Genomic DNA, 19,342 nt, shown 5'->3' with positions numbered 1-19,342 from the left:
TATTATCATTGAGCATTACAGCAGCAGAGGGCCAGGGAGCTAGGAGGTCGGGAGATGAGGCCTCCCTCCCCTCCCTGGGGACTGGGCCCCTCAGGTGGGTGGGCCATGGGGCATGCCTTGAAATCTCCCTCAGGAAGTGTTTGCCTCTTTTGTTTTTGGATCAGGGCGATTAGGGAGTGCATTCAAAGAGAGGAAAGCAGGAAAGAGCAAGACAAACCTAATACTTGGCAAATAACAGGATTTTGCAGCAACATTTTCATTCTCCACCACTTTACAGTTTAGTTTAACTTGGGCAATTCCCAGGCAGGAAGATAGCATAGACAAGAGTGCACACACATTCATGCATACACACATGCACACATGCACACACACCTCTGGGTCAAAAAAGCTTGAGCAGGTGGCGGCATTCTGTCCAGGTGTGCAAGTGCCCAGGAATGAAGCTGTCACGTGACAGCCACAGGAAGTGGTCCTCCGTGGAGCCACTGTGGAACAGTGCTCATTTGCATTATCCCGCCTCCGCATCGCACCTGGCCTCTGACGTAGACCTCATTCCCCCAGTTTACAGATGAGGAAACACAGGTCCAGGGAGCAGACAGGGATTTTAGCTCACACAAACTCACAGCATTGAACGCCTAACCCACGTATTTCTTGCTCTTCTATTTGGCCTTTGCCACAGTGGCACACTGGTGAGCCGCCTCTTGGCGAGCAGAGAGGGGGACATGCATTATTCCCTGGTCTCACCATGGTTGGTTTTCAAGCTACCCACAGCTCAACACTACATTGCCAACTTTGGACAATCAGCTCTCAGGGTCTCCTAGGAAGCAACTGTTCACCAGATTCTGGAAGCCTGCCTCTACACTAAATGTGTTAACAAGAGACTTGACTTGGGCGGCATCCGTTTATCAACATTTATTTGAATAAGTGGGAATGAGAAGCCAGCAATAAAAAAGAGCCCGGTCATTTGGCTGTGGGGTGGTCATTGAACTCCCAGCCCCTTGTCCAAGCCCTGAGCATCCTCCTCCTAAGACACAACTGTGAGTGTCTATTTTCTTTCCGTGAGAAATATTTTCCTAAAAAAAAAAAAAAGAAAAATTAAATACTAAGCCACATTTGCTTTCCAACTATCCATTAGTAACAGTATGTATTTTTGAAAGTCACTCCGATGGCACACCCATGGGACCAAGAGAAAGCACTCAGCCAAAAACACAGGCCAGATCTGTATTCTAATTTTCAATAAAACCTCAACCAGAAGTGAAATGATAAACATTAAACACTCGCACAGCGTTCTGCACCAACTACTCATGTGCAAATTCTTTCTGTGCCAGAAAATGACTCTGCTTCTAACCCAGCAGGCAGTGTTTTTAATAACTTGCCTAGAAATGTACCTCAAAATAAAAAAAAAAAAAGGGAGACCAATAAAAAATAAGACAACACACGATACAGTAAAAGCTCTTATCTCAGTGCCGTGGTCAGTAAACAGCATCTCACCATTGGAATGCAGTCGCCAGAACTTTGGTGGAGAATTGGTGGCAGCAAGTGGCCAGGCTGTACTGGGGTCTCACCTCCTGAGCGGTGTGGCCCCAGGCAGAGGGCTTTTGTGAGAACCTGTCCTCTCCAAGAAGCGCAGAAGAAAACACAGGGCTCTGGTTTTCAATAAAGGTATTTAGAACGGCACAGCCAGAGCTGCTGGTGCAGCCGTGTGGTGTAGCTTGTCAGCCATGGGGAGTTTTTGATGGCTCGCCCATCTCCTTATTCATTTATTAAAGCCATCTTTTTGTGTTTGGCCTGGCAAGGTGCTGGCTGGGCTCTTGGGGTCCAGATTAAGCAAGCACCAGTCCTGCCCCAAAGAGCTCACCGTCCAGGCAGGAAATGCAGCGATGCCAACACTGGTTAACAGGTGCTGGACCGGAGGGTCGGATAGGAGGCGTGCAGGAATCCAAAAGAGGAAGAGCAGGCAAAGTGCGGCTGTGCAGCCTCCGCAGGCCAGTTGCCTGTTGAGAGAGGAGTGGGGAGACGGCCCCAGAGAAAGGCAGAAAAGGCATTCCAGGCTGTGAAGGGACAGCATGGAGGAAGGCACAATGGGTTCAGTACTGGGGGTAGGCGTTTGGCCCACTGGTTAAGATTCTGCTTGGCTGGCACCGCGGCTCACTAGGCTAATCCTCCACCTGCGACGCCAGCACCCCGGGTTCTAGTCCCTGTTGGGGCGCTGGATTCTGTCCCGGTTGCTCCTCTTCCAGGCCAGCTCTCTGCTGTGGCCAGGGAGTTCAGTGGAGGATGGCCCAAGTGCTTGGGCCCTGCACCCGCATGGGAGACTAGGAGAAGCACCTGGCTCCTGGCTTCGGATCAGCACAGCGCGCCAGCCGCAGCGCACCAGCTGTGGTGGCCATTGAGGGGTAAACCAACGGAAGGAAGACCTTTCTCTCTGTCTCTCTCTCTCTCACTCTCTAACTCTGCCTGTCAAAAAAAAAAAAAAAAAGATTCTGCTTAAGATGCCCATTACTGGCAAACCCGGATTCATGTTCTAGATCCAGCTCCAGCTCCAGCTCCACAATCCAGCTTCCTACCAGTGTAGACCTTGGGAGGCAGCAGATCATGGCCCGAGTACTTGAGTCGCTGCCATCCACACAAGAGACCAAAAGTGAGCGCCCAACTGTTGGCTTTATTCTGGCCCAGCCCCAGCCCCAGCCCCAGCTCTTGTAGGCATTTGGGGAGTAAACCAACAGATGAGGGGGAGAGGCATTCTTTCTCTCCCTCTCTCTCTCTCTCTCTTTCTCTCTCTCTCTATCACCCTGTCTCTTGATTTTTTTTTTTTAAAGAGGATTCGGTTTCATCAGGTAAGGACCAGTGCTTTGGGGAGGTGAAGCACCTATGGGAGGAGACAGGTGAGAGACAGAAGCCAGGGAAAAGGCTTGAAGCCCAAAAATACCAGTGTGGACCTGCAACAGGCAGAGTTGGCCCCTGGGCAGTGAGAAGAATGGCTGGCGGGAGCTGAGGAAGGGGACGGAGGCCAGGGAGGAGAGGAGAGGAGGGGATGCAGCTGCAGTGGAGTGGAGCATGAGAACAGACGAGAAAGGACGCTCACTGGGGACTGCCCCAGAGGGGAGGGGCCTGGCTCCACAGCTGTCAGTCACGGCAACCAGCACCTGCAGGCAGCACGGCTGTGTCTCCACATCTCTTTCCCTGAGCAGAGAGAGGCCTAAGACAGACTGCCAAGGCCCCCAGAAAAGAACAAGGGAAACCGGCAGCGCTGGTTGGTCAGTAGCAAACCCCGGGGAGCCATTCTCTTGAGCCAGGGTTCCCCATCCTCAGGCTGCAGCTTCCCCTCCACAGCCTTCCCTACGCCCCTACTTGTGGGGCAGGTGGCCCAGGGCTTGGAGCCTGGCAGAAGAAGGTCCCAGCTCCACACCCCTCCCCTAAGCCTGTTCCGCTGCTCCTCTGCAGTGGGGTGATAATCCCTCCAGCAGAGTCTGGAGGGGGTCTGCTCGCTCAGCAGGAGGGCGTGCTAGCAGTGCCAGCCACAGGGTGGGCGCAGCAGAGGAGCCCAGATCATTGAGCTGATGAGTGAGTGGATGCAACAGTACAGAAATCAACAGCCTGCGAGGTTAGGCCTGAAATTTCCCCAAAGGTGTTTTATTTTGGTTCTGTTTCTTTGGGTTGTTTTTAAGAATGCAGATGCCAGTTCTATTCACAGGACTAGCCCCACAGACCATAACGGTTCCCATGATCCAGCACCTCGCCATGCCTCCTCCCCACGGCTCCACAGCACAGGACAGCAGCTGCACTCTACAAGGATTCATTTCGCATCTCAAAACACCTAGTGGTGGAGAGCCTAGAGGTCCCCAACACTCAGCAACGGTCATTCTTGAGAAGGAGGAAATGCTCATTACCCCGACTTGTCCATTATGCGCCAAGCACATGGACTGAATTAAATCACCATTCCCCATGAATAAGCACAGAAAACTGAAACTGAAAAGAAAATTAAAACTTTTTTTTAAAAGGACTACCCCTCTTGCTCTCAATTCCTCCTGAAGCCCTGTCTTTTATTGTGTCCACCTGCCAGAGCAAATGACGAGTTCTGGTCCCCTTAGTCCATCACATCCTTCCCACTCTGACTCCAACCCCCCCCCCCCCCCCGGACTGTGCTCTGGCTTGATCTGCAAGCAAAGCCCCGAGATCTTTCTGGACAACCTCCAATGTGGGCTTGCCCAGGTCATAGCCAAAGGGGCCAGATCTAAACCCTGAATCAGGACACGGGGTCAAGGATGAACTCTGAGATCATCCCCAAAGGCTGGGGTCCAGCATGCAGCACACCCAACACTCACACCATGCCGAGCCCTGTGCTGGCAGCCAGGGACACAGAGGTGGGCCAGACACTCTCCTGCTCTCCAGGGACTGCAAGCTGGAAGGGGCTGCAGATGGGGGAGCAGCCAGTTGGAGCTCAGTGTTGATGGAGGACCCACCCATGTGACCCACCAGAGCCCAAAAGAGGCTCCAGCCCAGGCTAAGAGGATGAGGGAGGGGTCCCTGAGGAAATGACTCCACAGGCACAGCACAGCTGAGAAGCCGGCCAGAGCAGGTCTCCTCTAACCCACATACGTGTAAGCTTATGTTACACAGAAGTGCTTATGTGTGACCTAAGTGTTCTGTCACTCACCCATGTGAGTGCCAACAACAGGCATCGAGACCAGTCCAAAGCAGACATTAGTGAAGACAAGGAAGGAAGGAGAGGGAGAAGAGGCTGGACAAGGACACTGGAAAGGCAGCAATGAGGTGTGGCACAGAGAGGGGAGACGCGGCCACGGAGCTGGGCTCTTACTTCACTCTGACACTTCCTGGTTGAGGGACCTTGGGAAAGTAACATTGCTTCTCTGGACACCAGTTCCATCACCTGTAAATTGGGGCTGATAAGAATACCTAGCTCCCAAGGTTGTTGTTAGGCTGAGAAGTGGATGTAAAGGCATTTTTAATGCACCTTAGAATGGATGTGTTGCAAAACAGTGTACTGCCAAAAAAAAGAAGCCCCCACTTTCCAGGGGACAGATTCATGGCTCCAGAGGTCACTGTGGAGAGCCCCAGAGTGCTCACGAATGCAGGCACTGAACAGGCTACCACCTTACAGTTCCTCCAGACTGCCCCAGTCCCGTCCCCATGGGCAAAGCCAGGCAGGGGAGGGCCAGAGCCCAACCAACAGACAAAAATCCAGCTAATTAGGCAGCAAGCTCAGAACTTAGAGGGAAGAAAAGAGATGTGAATAGGCAGGAAATTAAATGATCATTTATTAATCCTCTAGAGGGCAACAAGAACTTAAACTAATCAGCGCTGAGAGACTGTGTCCTGGTTTTATTGATGAGCCATCAGGATCTCAGAGCAGTACAAGGATTTTCCCAAAGTCCTGAGCCAATACATATCAGATCAAAGTCTGACACACCCAGGTGAGCCCAGGTGCTTTTCATCAGCTTGCACAAAAAGCAACTGGAGATGTCACTCTGATCGGCCCCACAGACCAGGTCAGGAATAATCCGGCAGCACGGTCGGCGGTCCCATCACACGCGAGCGCCCTCCTCGACCAGCAGCCCCCATAGCACCAGGACTTGCCGGCATGCCAGCACCCTCCCAGCTCCAGCTCCTGCCAAGGTGGCACATCTCTCCAAGAATCAGAGGGAAGGCCACAGCTTCCCCCTGCCGCCTCCCAGCTGCCCAGTGGCCCCAGGATTGTTTTTCAGGTCTGTTTCCCTTGACCATGACGGCAAGGGCTTCCTAGGCCTTAGAAATGACAGAAATTCCAGGCAATGCTTTCAGGGATCTTTCTCCAGTCATCTCTCCCTGCCCTCGTCTCTTTGCTGTCTCACAGAACTGAGCTCTCAGGTCAGCTTTGCAACTGGAAGTCTCAAGTTGTACCACCCCCGGGGAAGGAATGGCGGTGGGCAAGGGATCCCTAGGGTTTCCTGGGCTCCATGCAGCACCTCTCAGGTAGGGGCCAGTGCAGGCTCTGCAGCCCTAACCCCAAAGCCCTTGACTTTCATGGGGTTTCTCCAGTCAACATCTCCACCCTGAGCTCCAGGATGCAATGCTCCAGGGCGCCTCCTCCTCCCCACCGCACCAGCCTCCAGGCACGCACTCCCCTGTTCTCCTACTTCCTGCCTGGGTCCTGGGCCCAGTCACACAAGCCAGACACCAGGAAGTCCTTCCCCCCTTCTCCAACCTGCACCCCAGTCCCACCTGGAGCCTGAGCCCTGAGCTGCAGAGCTGACTCAGCTCAGACTCCCAGCCTCATCTTCATTAGGCCTCCCACACCCCCACACTCCCCACTCTTCTCTGCCTCCTCCACAGGGCCCACAGGGAGCTCCCTTTCAGAAAGTGAAAACCAGGCTAATTAAGGCTCATAGCTTTACATAAGCAAAGGAGACTTGCTGCATTCCTCCTATTTTGTTCCTGGTGGCAGGGCGCCCTTCTGCCCGCCCACAGTCAGGGCCCCACCCCCAGGAGGCCCTGGACCCTGGCCAAGTGGCTCCTTGCCTCTTAGCTGACTCATTTCAATCCTAAGCCCTAACTGGAAGTTACCTACTGCAGGTGCACGGCTACATGGAAAGGCCCAGCAGGCCCGGCTGTGAACCCCAGCTCTGCGGCTCCGCAGCAGGGTGAGCAGCTGACATCACTTCTGTGAGCCCTACTTGTTGGAGAAACAGAAGGCCCCTTGATGCCCAGGGACTTCGTCCCAGGCCCTCAGCGGATGCCTGCAGCAGCCAATAGTAGCACAGCCTGCACACACCAAGTCTCTTCCCAGGCATGCCAGGATGGGGTTGAACAGATCCGTCCAGCGTGGAACAGTGTGGCCGTGCTGGGGAAAGGAAAGAGCCGCCTTTGGACCAGACGGCAGCCCGGTGCGAGGCTGCATCATGCTACTGGGAAGGGCATAAACTTAGGAAGTGTTTACTTCTGGAACCTTCCATTTAACACTGTCTGGACCGCAGCTGACTGCACGTGACTGCAACCACAGAGAGTTACAGCTCAGCCAAGGGAGGCCCCTTGCGTGTCAGGCTGGCTTATTTAAAGATGCTAAAACAGCCATGTCGCCCAGAGTCCTCGCAAAGGGAAACGATGCGGAAACAGGACACAGCCCCATGCCGCTATGGATAGCCCAGCTGTGGGCAGGTTTCAACTTGTTTATTTCCATGTTGTTTTTCCTTTGTGGTGTTTGTTTCTTTCATAGTTCCAATCCTAGAAAGCATGCAATTTTAATCTCTGCTTCCTCCCCACCCCCAACATCCCCTCAAGTATTTGCCCAGATCATCCCATGTTTTCACGGCCATCATTTTAAATGACTGCTGAGCATGGACTATTCCATTAAAAGTGTTTCACATTCTATTTGGCAGAAGGAACAAATTTCAAAAACGATTCTCCTATTTGTCTGATGATTATAACAATACACGTTCATTGCGTAAGACTTGATAAGCACAGAAAAGCAAAGAGAAGATGAAAATCTCTCTCAAGCCCATAATTCAGAATAAATTACCCTCCAAGGGAAAAAAATGTGGTTTTTAAGAAACTAAGAATCTTGGCGCCGCGGCTCACTAGGCTAATCCTCCGCCTTGCGGCGCCGGCACACCGGGTTCTAGTCCCGGTCGGGGCACCAGATTCTGTCCCAGTTGCCCCTCTTCCAGGCCAGCTCTCTGCTGTGGCCTGGGAGTGCAGTGGAGGATGGCCCAAGTGCTTGGGCCCTGCACCCCATGGGAGACCAGGAGAAGTACCTGGCTCCTGCCATCGGATCAGCACGGTGCGCCGGCCGCAGCGGCCATTGGAGGGTGAACCAACGGCAAAAAAGACCCCCCCCCACTGTCAAAAAAAAAAAAAAGAAACTAAGAATCCATTCTAGGGAGGCAAGCTTGTTGACAGAGCCATGATACAGTTGTTGAAAGTCTAGCATTGCTTCCAAACTTTGATTTTCAGAAGAGCCCCATGGCAAACACTCTTCTGTATCAATCTGGGCAAATTTGCCATGATCTCTGCTTCCGGGAGGCCAGATCAACCTTGTCCCCTGGTCTTGATGCACACATATTATGCACCACAATGTCACATGTGTGTTCCTGCAGGGGTGTGCTCACTCGTACAGGGATCTGTGTGCAGCTGGGACCACACTCACTGGAACCACGCTGTGGAACAGACACTCAAGGTCCAGGGAAAAAGAAGAGCAGCGCCTGCTCTCAAAGCCCACACCCACAGTCCAAGGATATAAATGGAGGTGAAGGCGCTCAAGGTGCAGCTGGGAGACAGACAGTCCAGGACAGAAACACTCCAGTAAGTGTATCCACATGCACATTCCAGTTGCTGGACAATCGACCAAAGGCTGTTTTCACTTTCAAAACCCCTGGTGTCCCAGTTGACATAAACGCTACTATTAATGGTGCACTTCTCCCAAAAGATCCAAGTGCTTTTCATGCAGTCCACACTCCATCCACACAGCAGCCCTACTATTAACTCTGCTTCATAAGGGTTAGTCACTCTGTCTGATAGATTAGGTGGAAACAAAGCTCAAACTCAACCAGACCACTTCGATATCCACCCATGGAACCACGTGTCCTCCTGCCCCCACGGCTGAATTTGCGTCCTAAATATCTTCTATGAACATCCACAACTCTGTCCGCTCCCACCCTTGTCTGAACTACTCCTGCCGTCTCTAACTTGGACCACTGCAGTAGTCTGACAGCCGCCCCAAGCTCCCTCCTGACTGCTGTACCCAGGCACTCTGTAGAAGTCTGTACGCTTTTCCCAAAACCTGGATTCGATCACTTCTTGCCTCGTGTTGAAGTCCCCTAGAGGCTTCTTGCTGCATCAGGCATCACCGTTGGATCTCTCCATACAGCTTCCAAGGCCTGGCCGCCTCTGTCCTCTCCTGCCTCATCTCTGTTTGCCACCCCACCCCACCCCCCAGCGCCCATCCTCATGCACCTTATTTACATCCAGGCTGGCCTCGGGGCCTTTACACAAGCTCTTGTCTCTTCAGCCACCAGCACCTGCTCACCCCCACTTCCATCTCAGCTCCCACATGACTTTCCGGGAAGTTCCTCCTCTCACCATCACAGAGCAGGCTCCACGGCTCCCTCTCACAATTCCCCACGGCAAGGAGTCTTTACCACAGGCCCTGGTGAGCCCTCCACCAAGGCATAGCAGGGCAACCGTTTGGTTCTCACTACCCAGAAGCCAGATTTTCTTTCCCTTTGTCTTTGCAGCACTTGTTACAACCTCTCGCACTGACTACAACTTGAAGCTCTGCACACATTTCCACCACGTTTCCCGCAGGTTGCGACGGAAAAGCAAGGGGACAGGAGAAAAGGAATGAAGGAGGCAGTATTAACTCCCAGATTCCACAGAGCATCCTGGAGGACAAGAGTGGAGCTCCCGCTGTCTGATTAAACGCAGCAACCCAGAAAGAGGGCTTCAAGGAATTCTCCGGGCAGCGCCGGCGCAGTCCGCGCCTGCGTGGCAGGGCCGGCGCCAGAGGCCGGGCGGGGGCTGAGCTGGCCGTAGCCGGCCTTACCTTTGCTGTGTGTGTTACACCATCAAGAAACTGACCGTAAACTCGGCGATTTTCGGCACCCGGAACTTCCCTTTGTTCTTCTGTTCCGGCTGATATTCCGTTCTTGTCTTCACGATCACCTGGAAGGGTCACCCAGGATTAGCACACGCGCACACTAGGAACAGCCCCCCCCCCCCGCACGCGCCCCCTCCTTTTGCTTTTTTTTTAAATCTACTACCATGGCGTAAAGATCAGAAGAGGAAGAATTCCTGTCTCCCAAACACTTGCCAGAAAAGAGAAAATGTAAGCCACACTTCCCTGTTCCCACAGACAACCACAGCCGACAGCTTTGGTTATACCTTTCCAGGTGCTGCATAGACATACGCGTATTATATGTATTCGCTATTAATGAGAACATCTTAACGAAATGGAGTCATATTTCATGAACGACTTCATCACCCTTTATCATACAATACTATACTTTCTCCCAAGTTCCCAGTGTAGAGAAATGTATGATTTCTTTTTGCCTTTTTAAAAATGATTTATTTATCTGAAAGGATTACAGAGAGAGGGACACACAGAGAGAGAGAGAGAGAGAGAGAGAGGGAATCTCCCATCTGCTAATTCACTCTCCAATGGCTGCAATGGCCAGGCCTGGGCCAGGATGAAGCCAGGAGCCAGAAGCTTCATCTGGATCTCTCACATGGGTTCAGGGACCCAAGAATTCAGGCCATAGGCCATCTTCTGCTGCTTTCCCAGCCACATTAGCAGAGAGCTGGATTGGAATGGAAGTGGGGCAGCTGGGACTCGAACCAGTACCAATACGGGATGCCAGCACTGCAGACAGCAGCTTAATCTACTACACCACAGTGCTGGTTCCCCACGCCATTTGGTGGTGTAAATTCACTGCACTCATACAGTACAATTGACCTAATCAACCTTTAATTGAGCATTTAGATTTTCCCACAGCTCTGGTTATACAAGGGTACTTCAGACAGTTTGTGGAAAAGTGGAATGAAAAGATGTTTGTTAGTTTTGGTACAAAAAAAATTGAAATCCATGCATAGTTTTTTCATAATACACATTTAAATTTTTTGAAGACCCCTTGTATGCATAGATTTTTTTAAAAATTTGCACCAAAGTAAACTTACTTTTAATTTCACTTTCCATGAACTTTTTTTTTAAAAAGATTTATTTATTTATTTGAGAGGCAGAGTTACAGAGATGGACAGATGTCTTCCATTCACTGGTTTACTTCCCAAATGGCCATAATGGCCAGAACTGGGCTAATCCAAAGCCAGGAGCCAGGAGCTCCCACTGGGTCTTGCAAGCAGGTGTAAGTGCCCAAGAACTGGGGCCATCCTCCACTGCTTTCCCAGGACATCAGCAGGGAGCTGGATTGGAAGTGCAGCAGCTGGGACTCGAACCAGTGCCCACATGGGATGCCGGCACCGCAGGCAGATGCCTAACCCACTATGCCAAAGCACTGGCCCCTCCATGAACTTTTTGAAGTGTCCTTGTATAAATAATTCGTGTGGAGGGTGGCGCTGACATTGTGGATAAAAGCCACTGCCTGTGATGCCAGAATCCCATATCAGAGTGCCGGGTTCCAGTCTCAGACACTCTACTTCCAAAACAGCTTATTGCCAAAATGCCTGGGGAAGCAGCAAACGGGTCTGGGTCCTTGGGCCCTGCCATCCACACAGGGACCTGGAGAAAATTCCTGGCTCCTGGTGTCAGCCTGGCCCGGGCCCTGGCTGCAGTGGAAGATCTGTGTGTGTGTGTGTGTGTGTGTGTGTGTGTGTATCTTTGTAACTCTGCTTTTCAAATAAATATAAATTAAAAAAAAAAAAAAGGATATGCTGTCAACCCAACAACCCAAGAATGGCACTCCATCCCCCTATACAGACAGAGTGGAAGGAAGAGAAACCTGGCAGATCATCAGTAGCTATTGCCAATGCCCCAGGCCTGCAGGAACCCAGAACCGACTGGGCCTTGGGGCCCCACCTAGCCATGATCACAACCCCACTTAGCAAGGTTGCTTCTAGGGCTTAGCAAGGTTGCTTCTAGGGCTCAGCAAGATGATAACGAGTGGTAGCCTTGAGCTGTTTCTGTGTGCCAGCACTAGGATCAAGTACTTCATGTCCCTTAGCTGCACACCATTACTATTTCCACCCTCTTGACAAGGGAGCTGCAGCTCAGGGGTGCTCAGACACTTGTGCAAGGACACACAGCTGAAAGGAAGCAATCTTCTAACCACGATCACTCTTACAGCTTGAATTCACAGACTTAGAGCTTAAAATGACGAATTTTCCCCGAAAACTCCCATCATCTTTTCACCAGACAACAGTCAGGTGTATTGACTGGAGCACAAATTTTCCTGGAAGAATGTTCTTTAAAGTCTGCAAGCCGTGGTAGACTCCCCGCAGCTCAGAAAGGAAGGGAGTATCTACCTTGCGGCACTCAAGTATGTCAGTTAAGGAGGCCCTGGGTCTCCTCCGGCCTCAGAGCCCATTTCCAGGTATGAATTCTGCCATTGTGCCCCACCCTCTCTGTAGTCTGCTCCTCTAAACAACAAAAAGACAGCCCTTGCCTGCTGCTTCAAATAGGAAAGGGGTGCAGCCCAACACAGACAAGGGCTTATAGTGTGTGGGGTGGGGGGAGGAATCTACTCTTTTTTTTCTTCCTTCCTACCTCCTCTGCCAAGGCATGGCGACACAGAAGCCTCTGTACCATAGGTAATGAAAATAACTCACATACTTTGCATGTGTGCTTTAGGTTCTAAGCCAGGAGCTCCTTGATTCTACACCATGAGATATTGATATTGCTAATATGGTAGTGGGGGAGGGTTGGAAGAATGTGGGCTGCTTTCAAATCCTGGGTGGTAGCTTCAGGTGAACCCTAGCAGCCTTCTGTGTCTTGGTTTTCTCATCCATGGAACAAAGGAAATAACTATAAGTATCTCGTTGGATTGTTATGAGACGTAGATGAGTTAACACGAGTTAAACCCTCAGATGGTTGAGTGAACAACAAATGTTTCTTTGAACTCTGCCTCCGGGTGCCACCACGGTTTGTTCTGTGGCTGTTTGAAACACACATGAGACTGAGCCTGGCTGTACCTGTGAGCCTTCAAGTCCACACAAGACCTTCTCAAGGGCAGAGCTGGGGATGCGCGTTCGGCACAACAGCTAAGACACTGCTTGGGACACCCACATCCCTCATGGCATGGCGTGGGTTTGAGTCCTGGGTCCACTTCCACTTCCACTTCCATCATCCTGGGAGGTAGCAAATGATGGTGCAAGCAGTTGCATCCCTGTTACTCCCATGGAAAACTCCAACTGAGTTCTGAGCTCCTGGCTTCAGTTTGGTCCAGCCCCTGCTATTGTGGGCATTTGGGGAGTAAAACAGTAAACGAAAGTTCTCTGTCTCTTGCTCTCTCTCCTGCTCTCTCTCTCAATCTCTCTCCCTCCTTCCCTCCCTTTCAAATAAATTATTTTTTAAAAAAATTTAAGAACAAGGCTATTAAGCATGCTCCTTCCCACACTAATGGGGAGGGGAGGGAGGATGGAGTAGGGGTGGGATCAGGGTTTGAAGGATGAGTAGACATTTACTGGGTGGACAAGAAGGCAAGCGAGGACATTTTCTATAGAGAGAACCACATGGTCAAGGACACAAAAGCAGGAAGTATCATGTGGTCTGCAAGCACCTGTTTCACAAGGAGCCACCATGGGAACGGGAAAGTCAGGAACTAGCAAAAAAATACCAGAGCAAGTGCTAAGGCAGAGCTCACAGGATAGGGGCTTCCACTGTCACCTAAGACAACATTCCAGGCTGGAACAAGTGCAGTAAGACATGTGCAGGTGACTTAGGAACTTAAAAGAGAGTCTGCAAATCCCACTTACTAGAAATACTTTGGCTATCACTGGATCCATTGTTAGGTGATGGTGTGGTACAGAAAAATGTCTTATCATTTCCCTGAACCCACGTTCCTAGAAATATTCACAAACTTGGATTTATAATTTCATCTCCATACATATATGTGTGTGTGTATGTATATTACATTCACAGAAAGTAGAATTAAAAGAAGTTTATTTTGATACAAAAACAGTTGGGGTCTTCAAACAGGTTCATAAAAATGTATATTATGCAAAAACTATGCAAAACTAGTACAAAAATTTTTGCACTAAAATAAACTTATCTTTTAATTCCATTTTTCCATGAGCAACCTATTTTCATTTTATTTGAAAGTCAGAGAGACAGAGAGGTGGAGTGAGATCTTCCATTTGCTAGCTTGCTCCCCAAATGCCTACATCAGCTAGGGCTAGGTCAGGCTGAAGCCAGGGGCACAAAGTTCAACATGAGTCTCCCACGTGCATGGCAGGGACCCAGGTACTCCTGTCATCATCGGCTGCCTCCTTGAATGAGCATTAGCAGGAAGCTGTATTGGAAATGAAGAAGCCAGGACTCAAACCAAGCCACAACTTAACTGTTTCCCCTCACTCCTGCCCTTCTATGAACTGTTTTAAAGTCTTCTCACATATACCTAAATAAAGCACAGTGGATATCCTGGTCAACATGAACCATAAGTCTAGGGTAACTATTGCCTTTTTCTGGGGGGCAGCATCGAACCCTAAAGTCCCTGCCTCCTGGTGTACCTTCACTATGTAATTTTCTCCCCAAGAATGTGGGACAAAGCCCTGTAGATAGTAGCTGAGTATAGTTCCCCATGAGCAGCCGACCAGAACACAGGAACTCAGTCCCATAATGACAAGGAACTGAGCTCCACCAATGTCCTGGATGAGCCTGGAAGAGGATCCGAACACCAGCCAAGACTGCGACCCCCCGCCCCCAGCACCTTGCTTTCAGGCTTGTGAGACCTGAGCAGAGAACTCAGTGTACCAGTGGCTGGACTTCCAACCCTTGACAGCTGTGAAAGGGGCCATTCATGTTGTCTTCAATCACTAAACCTGGGGTAATTTGTGCCAGCAATAGGAAATTAGTATACCTTCCCCCTTGCCAAGCCCAGCTCCTGGCTTGACCCCTTCCCTTCTAGATCCTCAGCCATCACACTGGTCTTGAGCATCTTCACGTCACACAGCAAATGTTAAGAAGCCTCTGCTTCTTGGGCCTTCTCTCTGCCACTCTTGTTCTCTCATTGTCTTTGCCAGAGCTTCTCAGCCAGCTCAAAACCATTTTCACCTTCTAAGCAGACTTAATAGACCCTTCATTCCAGCTAACATGTGGGGCAGGAGACAGAACTAAAAAATATTACTGCTGAAATGAGACAGTGAATGAACATCCCAATTGTCATAATAGTAAATATTTTGATGTTGCTTCTCCTGTATCCATCCCTTTCTTCAACCCAAAATTCCCTGAGGAATCTTCCAGGAACTTACCACTACCCCACTAGGGGGCATCCATACGGTTTGTTGGGAAGGACCGCTCCCTTAATGACAGAGGTGTTCCCTACTTGGGTTAAACCAATCAGGGTGCTAGCCTATTGATGACACAGTTTGATTGGTTCAGACATGGGCATGCCACCCAATTGAACCAATGAGATGTGAGGTAGTGTTGACTGGGCACATGAGGAAGGAAGCCCCCTAGGTCTTCCTAGGTGTCCACTGGAGCAAACTTCACCTCCGGGTGGTATGGTGGGGGCTTGAGTTACGGAATGCTGTAGCAATTCCTGAGCCTATCAAGAGAAGTCAGGCAGAGGACAAAGACAGCACCTAAAAGGAGGCAGAGCCACGCGGAACCCAAGGAAGCGGAGATGGGCTCCTATGACGTCTGCCCTCTGCATCCCACGCTGCCTGAAGCTAGACCCATGCTGAGCTTGCAGGAAAGGGAGTAAGTATACCTTTTTGGGGTCTTAATCCAATTGAGGTTGGAATTTCTGTAACTTGAGATTAAAAGCTTCTCATCCGATATAAGTGTGTCCTAAGAAAACTCATGAATATGACCTGAAAAGCTATTAGAATTTAGTAAGATAGCCAAATACCCAAATTAGTCTACCAAAATCAATAGATTTCCTAGTTGTCAGCAAAAATTCAGCTCAAAAATATACTGGATCCCCCAGAGGACACATGCACCAGAACATTCGGAACAGCTTCGTTCACAACTGCAAGCAACCAACATGTTCATTTCCAGGAGAATGGACACACTGTGGTTCATCCAGAAAATGGAACACTGAACAGCAATAGTGTGTGTATATGTATATATATACACATTATATATACACACTATATATATATACACACACTATATAATATATAGTATATAGAGTATATAGTGTATATATATATAGTATTTATACACTATATATAGTATATATAGTATGTGTGTGTGTGTGTGTATATATATATACAGTGAAGCTCCTAGACTTGAATTCAGCAAGAGGACTATGACACAAGATCAGATTTCATTGATATGGGTTGCAAATATAGTAATATATACTCTAAATATATATAAAGCTTATTTTTTTAAAATATACCACTAATCAGTTGCAGTACTGGCCTTAGGGTGCTCCATTTGGGCAGATTTTGGGCCCATAGCCCTCTCTTGGAATCCATGTTCTGCTTTGCCCTGAACCCTGAGTGACTTTCTAATGAAAATGGTCATTTGGGTTCCAGAGCCTCTCTTCTTAAACCTCAGAGCTCAAACACAGGCCACGGGACAACTGTGTACCTGACACCACGGGGCATCCTCTGTCATCTGCTCCTCACTTTAGCTGTGCCTCACTTGCTGCAAAAGCAACCCAAGCTGCTACATAATATTTTAGTTCCACCCCTATGGAAGTATTACCTCTTTCAGATCCCATATCCAAGGCCAAATGGCTTGGGCTCCTTTGCCTGGACAAATGGACAGTGCTGTGCAGTCATCTTCTTTGACCTCTGTCCTAGTCACAATTTTCTAGCTTTAAATGATGTGAGAGTGATAGAAATTCAGTAGAAACTGTAAATTTCTGAATCTGGCTTGTTTCCTGGACTAGCAAGATGCAAATCTGCAGTATGACACTCTGGTGACACTGGGCAGCAGCAGTGGGTGCAGCTCCTGTCATGAAGGGGGAACCACCAATGGAGCCTACAGTATGCTGTGTGGCTGAGCTGGGGGGGCGGTAGGCTGGGCGCTTCACTGCACTTTCAACTTACGACATTTACAATGCTTTCAGCTTTCGATGGGTTTGTCGGGATGCAAGCCCATCCTACGTGAGGAGCACCTGCACCTGACTGGCTTGTTCTCCCCGCCCACCTTGAAACATTTTCCTCCTTGAGTTTGTAGCAGTCCCTCCTCAGTTCTCTTCCTACCACACTGAGCAGCCCTCCTCAGCTTCCTCTTCAGGCTCCTCCCCTTCCTCTGGACCTCGGAATGTGGGGCTCTCCCACGGCTAGGTCGTGGTCATTCCCCTCTCCTGGCACAAGCCCCTGCTGGGAGTTCTCACTCCTCCCCATCACTTCCAAGTCCATCTTTCTTCCTCAGGATTCTGATTTGCATGTGCCTTCAGATCTCACTGACAATCAGTTTACCTGGTTGGACACGTGCCTTTCAATTCACACACACCTGCAGCAGTGCTCTCGGGCTGCAGCCCACCTGCCCTGAGCACCTGACCCTCCACCTTCTCAGGCCGTGCCACCCCAGTGCAGGGAACACAGCATTCTCCACACCACTGTTTATGTCCAACCACACCAGGGAATCTTTCATGAGCCCTTCTTCCAGTCCGCACACCCATCCCATCTTTTCCATCCATCCCGGGGCCAGCTTCCTCAAGTATTCTCTCAAAGGGACCCCTCTGTCCAGGTACACACGCTGCCTCCACCTTGGCCAATGGCAGCCCCAGCTCTCTGATGAATTTCTCTGTTCCCATTTTTGCCTCTCCAAACCCACGGAAAGGGTCTTGGGTCAAGGAAGTAACGCACACGAGCAAGCATTCAGAAGACAACCTGCCGCCTGAGGGAAGCACCAAAGGCAGTTCTGAATGGCCAGCGAGCAGTGGGGTGAGTGGGGGACAGAGAAGAAGCTGCAGGGAGCTCCGATGCCGCTCCAGACACCTTGAGGATTACCTGAGAGCTAAGGAAAGAGCGCAAACAAGAGAATGGCTTCCCAGGTGTGCACTGCCTGCAGGGGAGCAGCCTCTGGCCACAGTGACGATATCGGGGTGGGGAGAGGCAGAGGACGGGGGAAACCCAGCCCTCCAAAGTTAATGGGCTCAACCAGCCGTTCTTAGGGAGCAGAGCCAGAAACATTTCCTTTCATAAAAGACAACTAACCATTGCTTTTATTTTTTAGTGCTAGGAAGGGGAAAGCATCAGAAATGTTAGCCAGTCCTTATGAATTGTACCTTGGAGGAATCAGCTTGCATAAGCAAAGAGAGAGCGAGAGAAGGGAAACAATGAACCTGCAGAAAAAAAGGCCTTATTCCAGGTGTTCTTCTTTTACCCATGCTTGAAAAGGAAATGGAGCCAAACAGAGCCCTGAGCCCCTGGATGAATAGGAGAAATTGGAAGAAAAACACGTGGGGAAGGGAGAGGAAATATTCTTTTTATTATTCAAGGTGTGGTTTCATACGAATTTGGAAAAATGAGTGTCCAGGTTTTTGACTATCATTGTGGACAGAGGCAAAGTAATAACTTTGTTCTCTTTTCATGTTTACACATCAGCCCCCCATTGTTCTGTCAGCTGCAAATACGAGCAACATAATTTAACATAATTGGCATTGTGGAAATGGGATAAATTATTCATCCCAAAAGGAAGGACCCCTGTCTGACTGTAATTCCCCCTGCGCTGGCGAGGCCAGATTATACATGGAGGTTCAGATGGTGCAAAGTGCAGACCATAAAAATTTAAAATACTACTTCCCAGGATTATCAATAATGAAGAGGTTCCCACATGGAGAGGCCCTACGATTGGCAGGGACAATAAATAAAAGCTCAGAAGTGCTGACAAGCAGCGAGATTGTATTTTTATGAGCTGGACTTGCACAGGCCAAAAATAGATCTGCGCTGTACCTCAGCTCATCCCTGCAGCAAGGAGAAGTTCCGAGCCAGGACAATGGATGGCCAGCCGCCGCACGCCTACTGTGTGCCAGCCACTCTGCACCTGCCCTCCTACTGTGTGTGCATTTCATTCTCATCCTTCTGATCACATTCTCTCCAATTCTCAGCTCTCTGTGAAGTCCTTATTCTGCTTCTTCTCATTTTCCAGGGGAGAAAATCCAGGCTGTGGTAGGTCAGTCATTTGCTTGTGACCAGATGACCAGTAAAAAGCCGAGCCGGGATTCACACTCAACATCGGCTCGCTGTCTCTTACTTTTCATGGTTTTGTTTTTGTTTTTGTTTTTCACAAGTATCCTCTGATGCCGGAAACTTTACCTCCTACATCTCAGCAGCTCCTCTCAATCATTGTAGGAGGCAGGGCTGTCAATCTCCTGTTGCCTGGGTCCCAGAGAGCAGAAATGACATCACAGCCTCCCAGGATCACCAGGAGACAGCACCAAGGCTGGGAACTGAGCCCTGACCCAAGAGCCACCCAACACTCCAAGGCTGAGCCCATGGAACCTGGGACACAATGGGGCCCCAGAAATGTTGCTGAATACATGAACAGACACACCCTCGCTCTAAAGAGGGAAAGCGGAGGTGCCCTTATTGAGGCTGAGTCCTGAGTCAGCCACCTCCTCACCGCACACCTCCTCTTTGGGCCGGCGAAGCTGGGTATTGGGCTTGGAAGACAGAAGCTCAAGGTACTGCGATGGCAGTGTTGTCACCCCATCCGCCACAGGGGCCCAGAGAGCGGCTCACAGATTGATACTGATCGCATGGCAAGAGTGAGTCAGAA

The 19,342-nt window shown here is 50.0% G+C and overlaps 1 protein-coding gene across 4 annotated transcripts in view; it reads right to left on the bottom strand.

The window, feature by feature from the left end:
• Positions 1 to 19,342, bottom strand: part of NSG2 (neuronal vesicle trafficking associated 2) — an 86,839-nt gene that overhangs the window by 31,681 nt on the left and 35,816 nt on the right. For 3 of the 4 annotated variants that reach the window (XM_089335072.1, XM_002710389.6, XM_089335071.1), the window contains one exon: positions 9,571 to 9,654. In XM_089335072.1, coding sequence (XP_089191198.1) covers positions 9,571 to 9,654 — 84 coding nt within the window. Of the gene's footprint in view, positions 1 to 894; positions 1,071 to 1,855; positions 1,992 to 9,570; positions 9,655 to 19,342 lie in introns of those variants that run through there. The other variant, XM_089335073.1, reaches the window with a different exon arrangement.

Source organism: Oryctolagus cuniculus, chromosome 6 (genome assembly GCF_051225735.1).
Source record: "Oryctolagus cuniculus isolate XC-2025 breed Fujian yellow rabbit chromosome 6, ASM5122573v1, whole genome shotgun sequence".
NCBI classification, from domain to species: Eukaryota; Metazoa; Chordata; class Mammalia; order Lagomorpha; family Leporidae; genus Oryctolagus; species Oryctolagus cuniculus.
The sequence above is the reverse complement of the archived record's forward strand: the minus strand, read 5'-3'. Positions and strand labels throughout refer to the sequence as shown.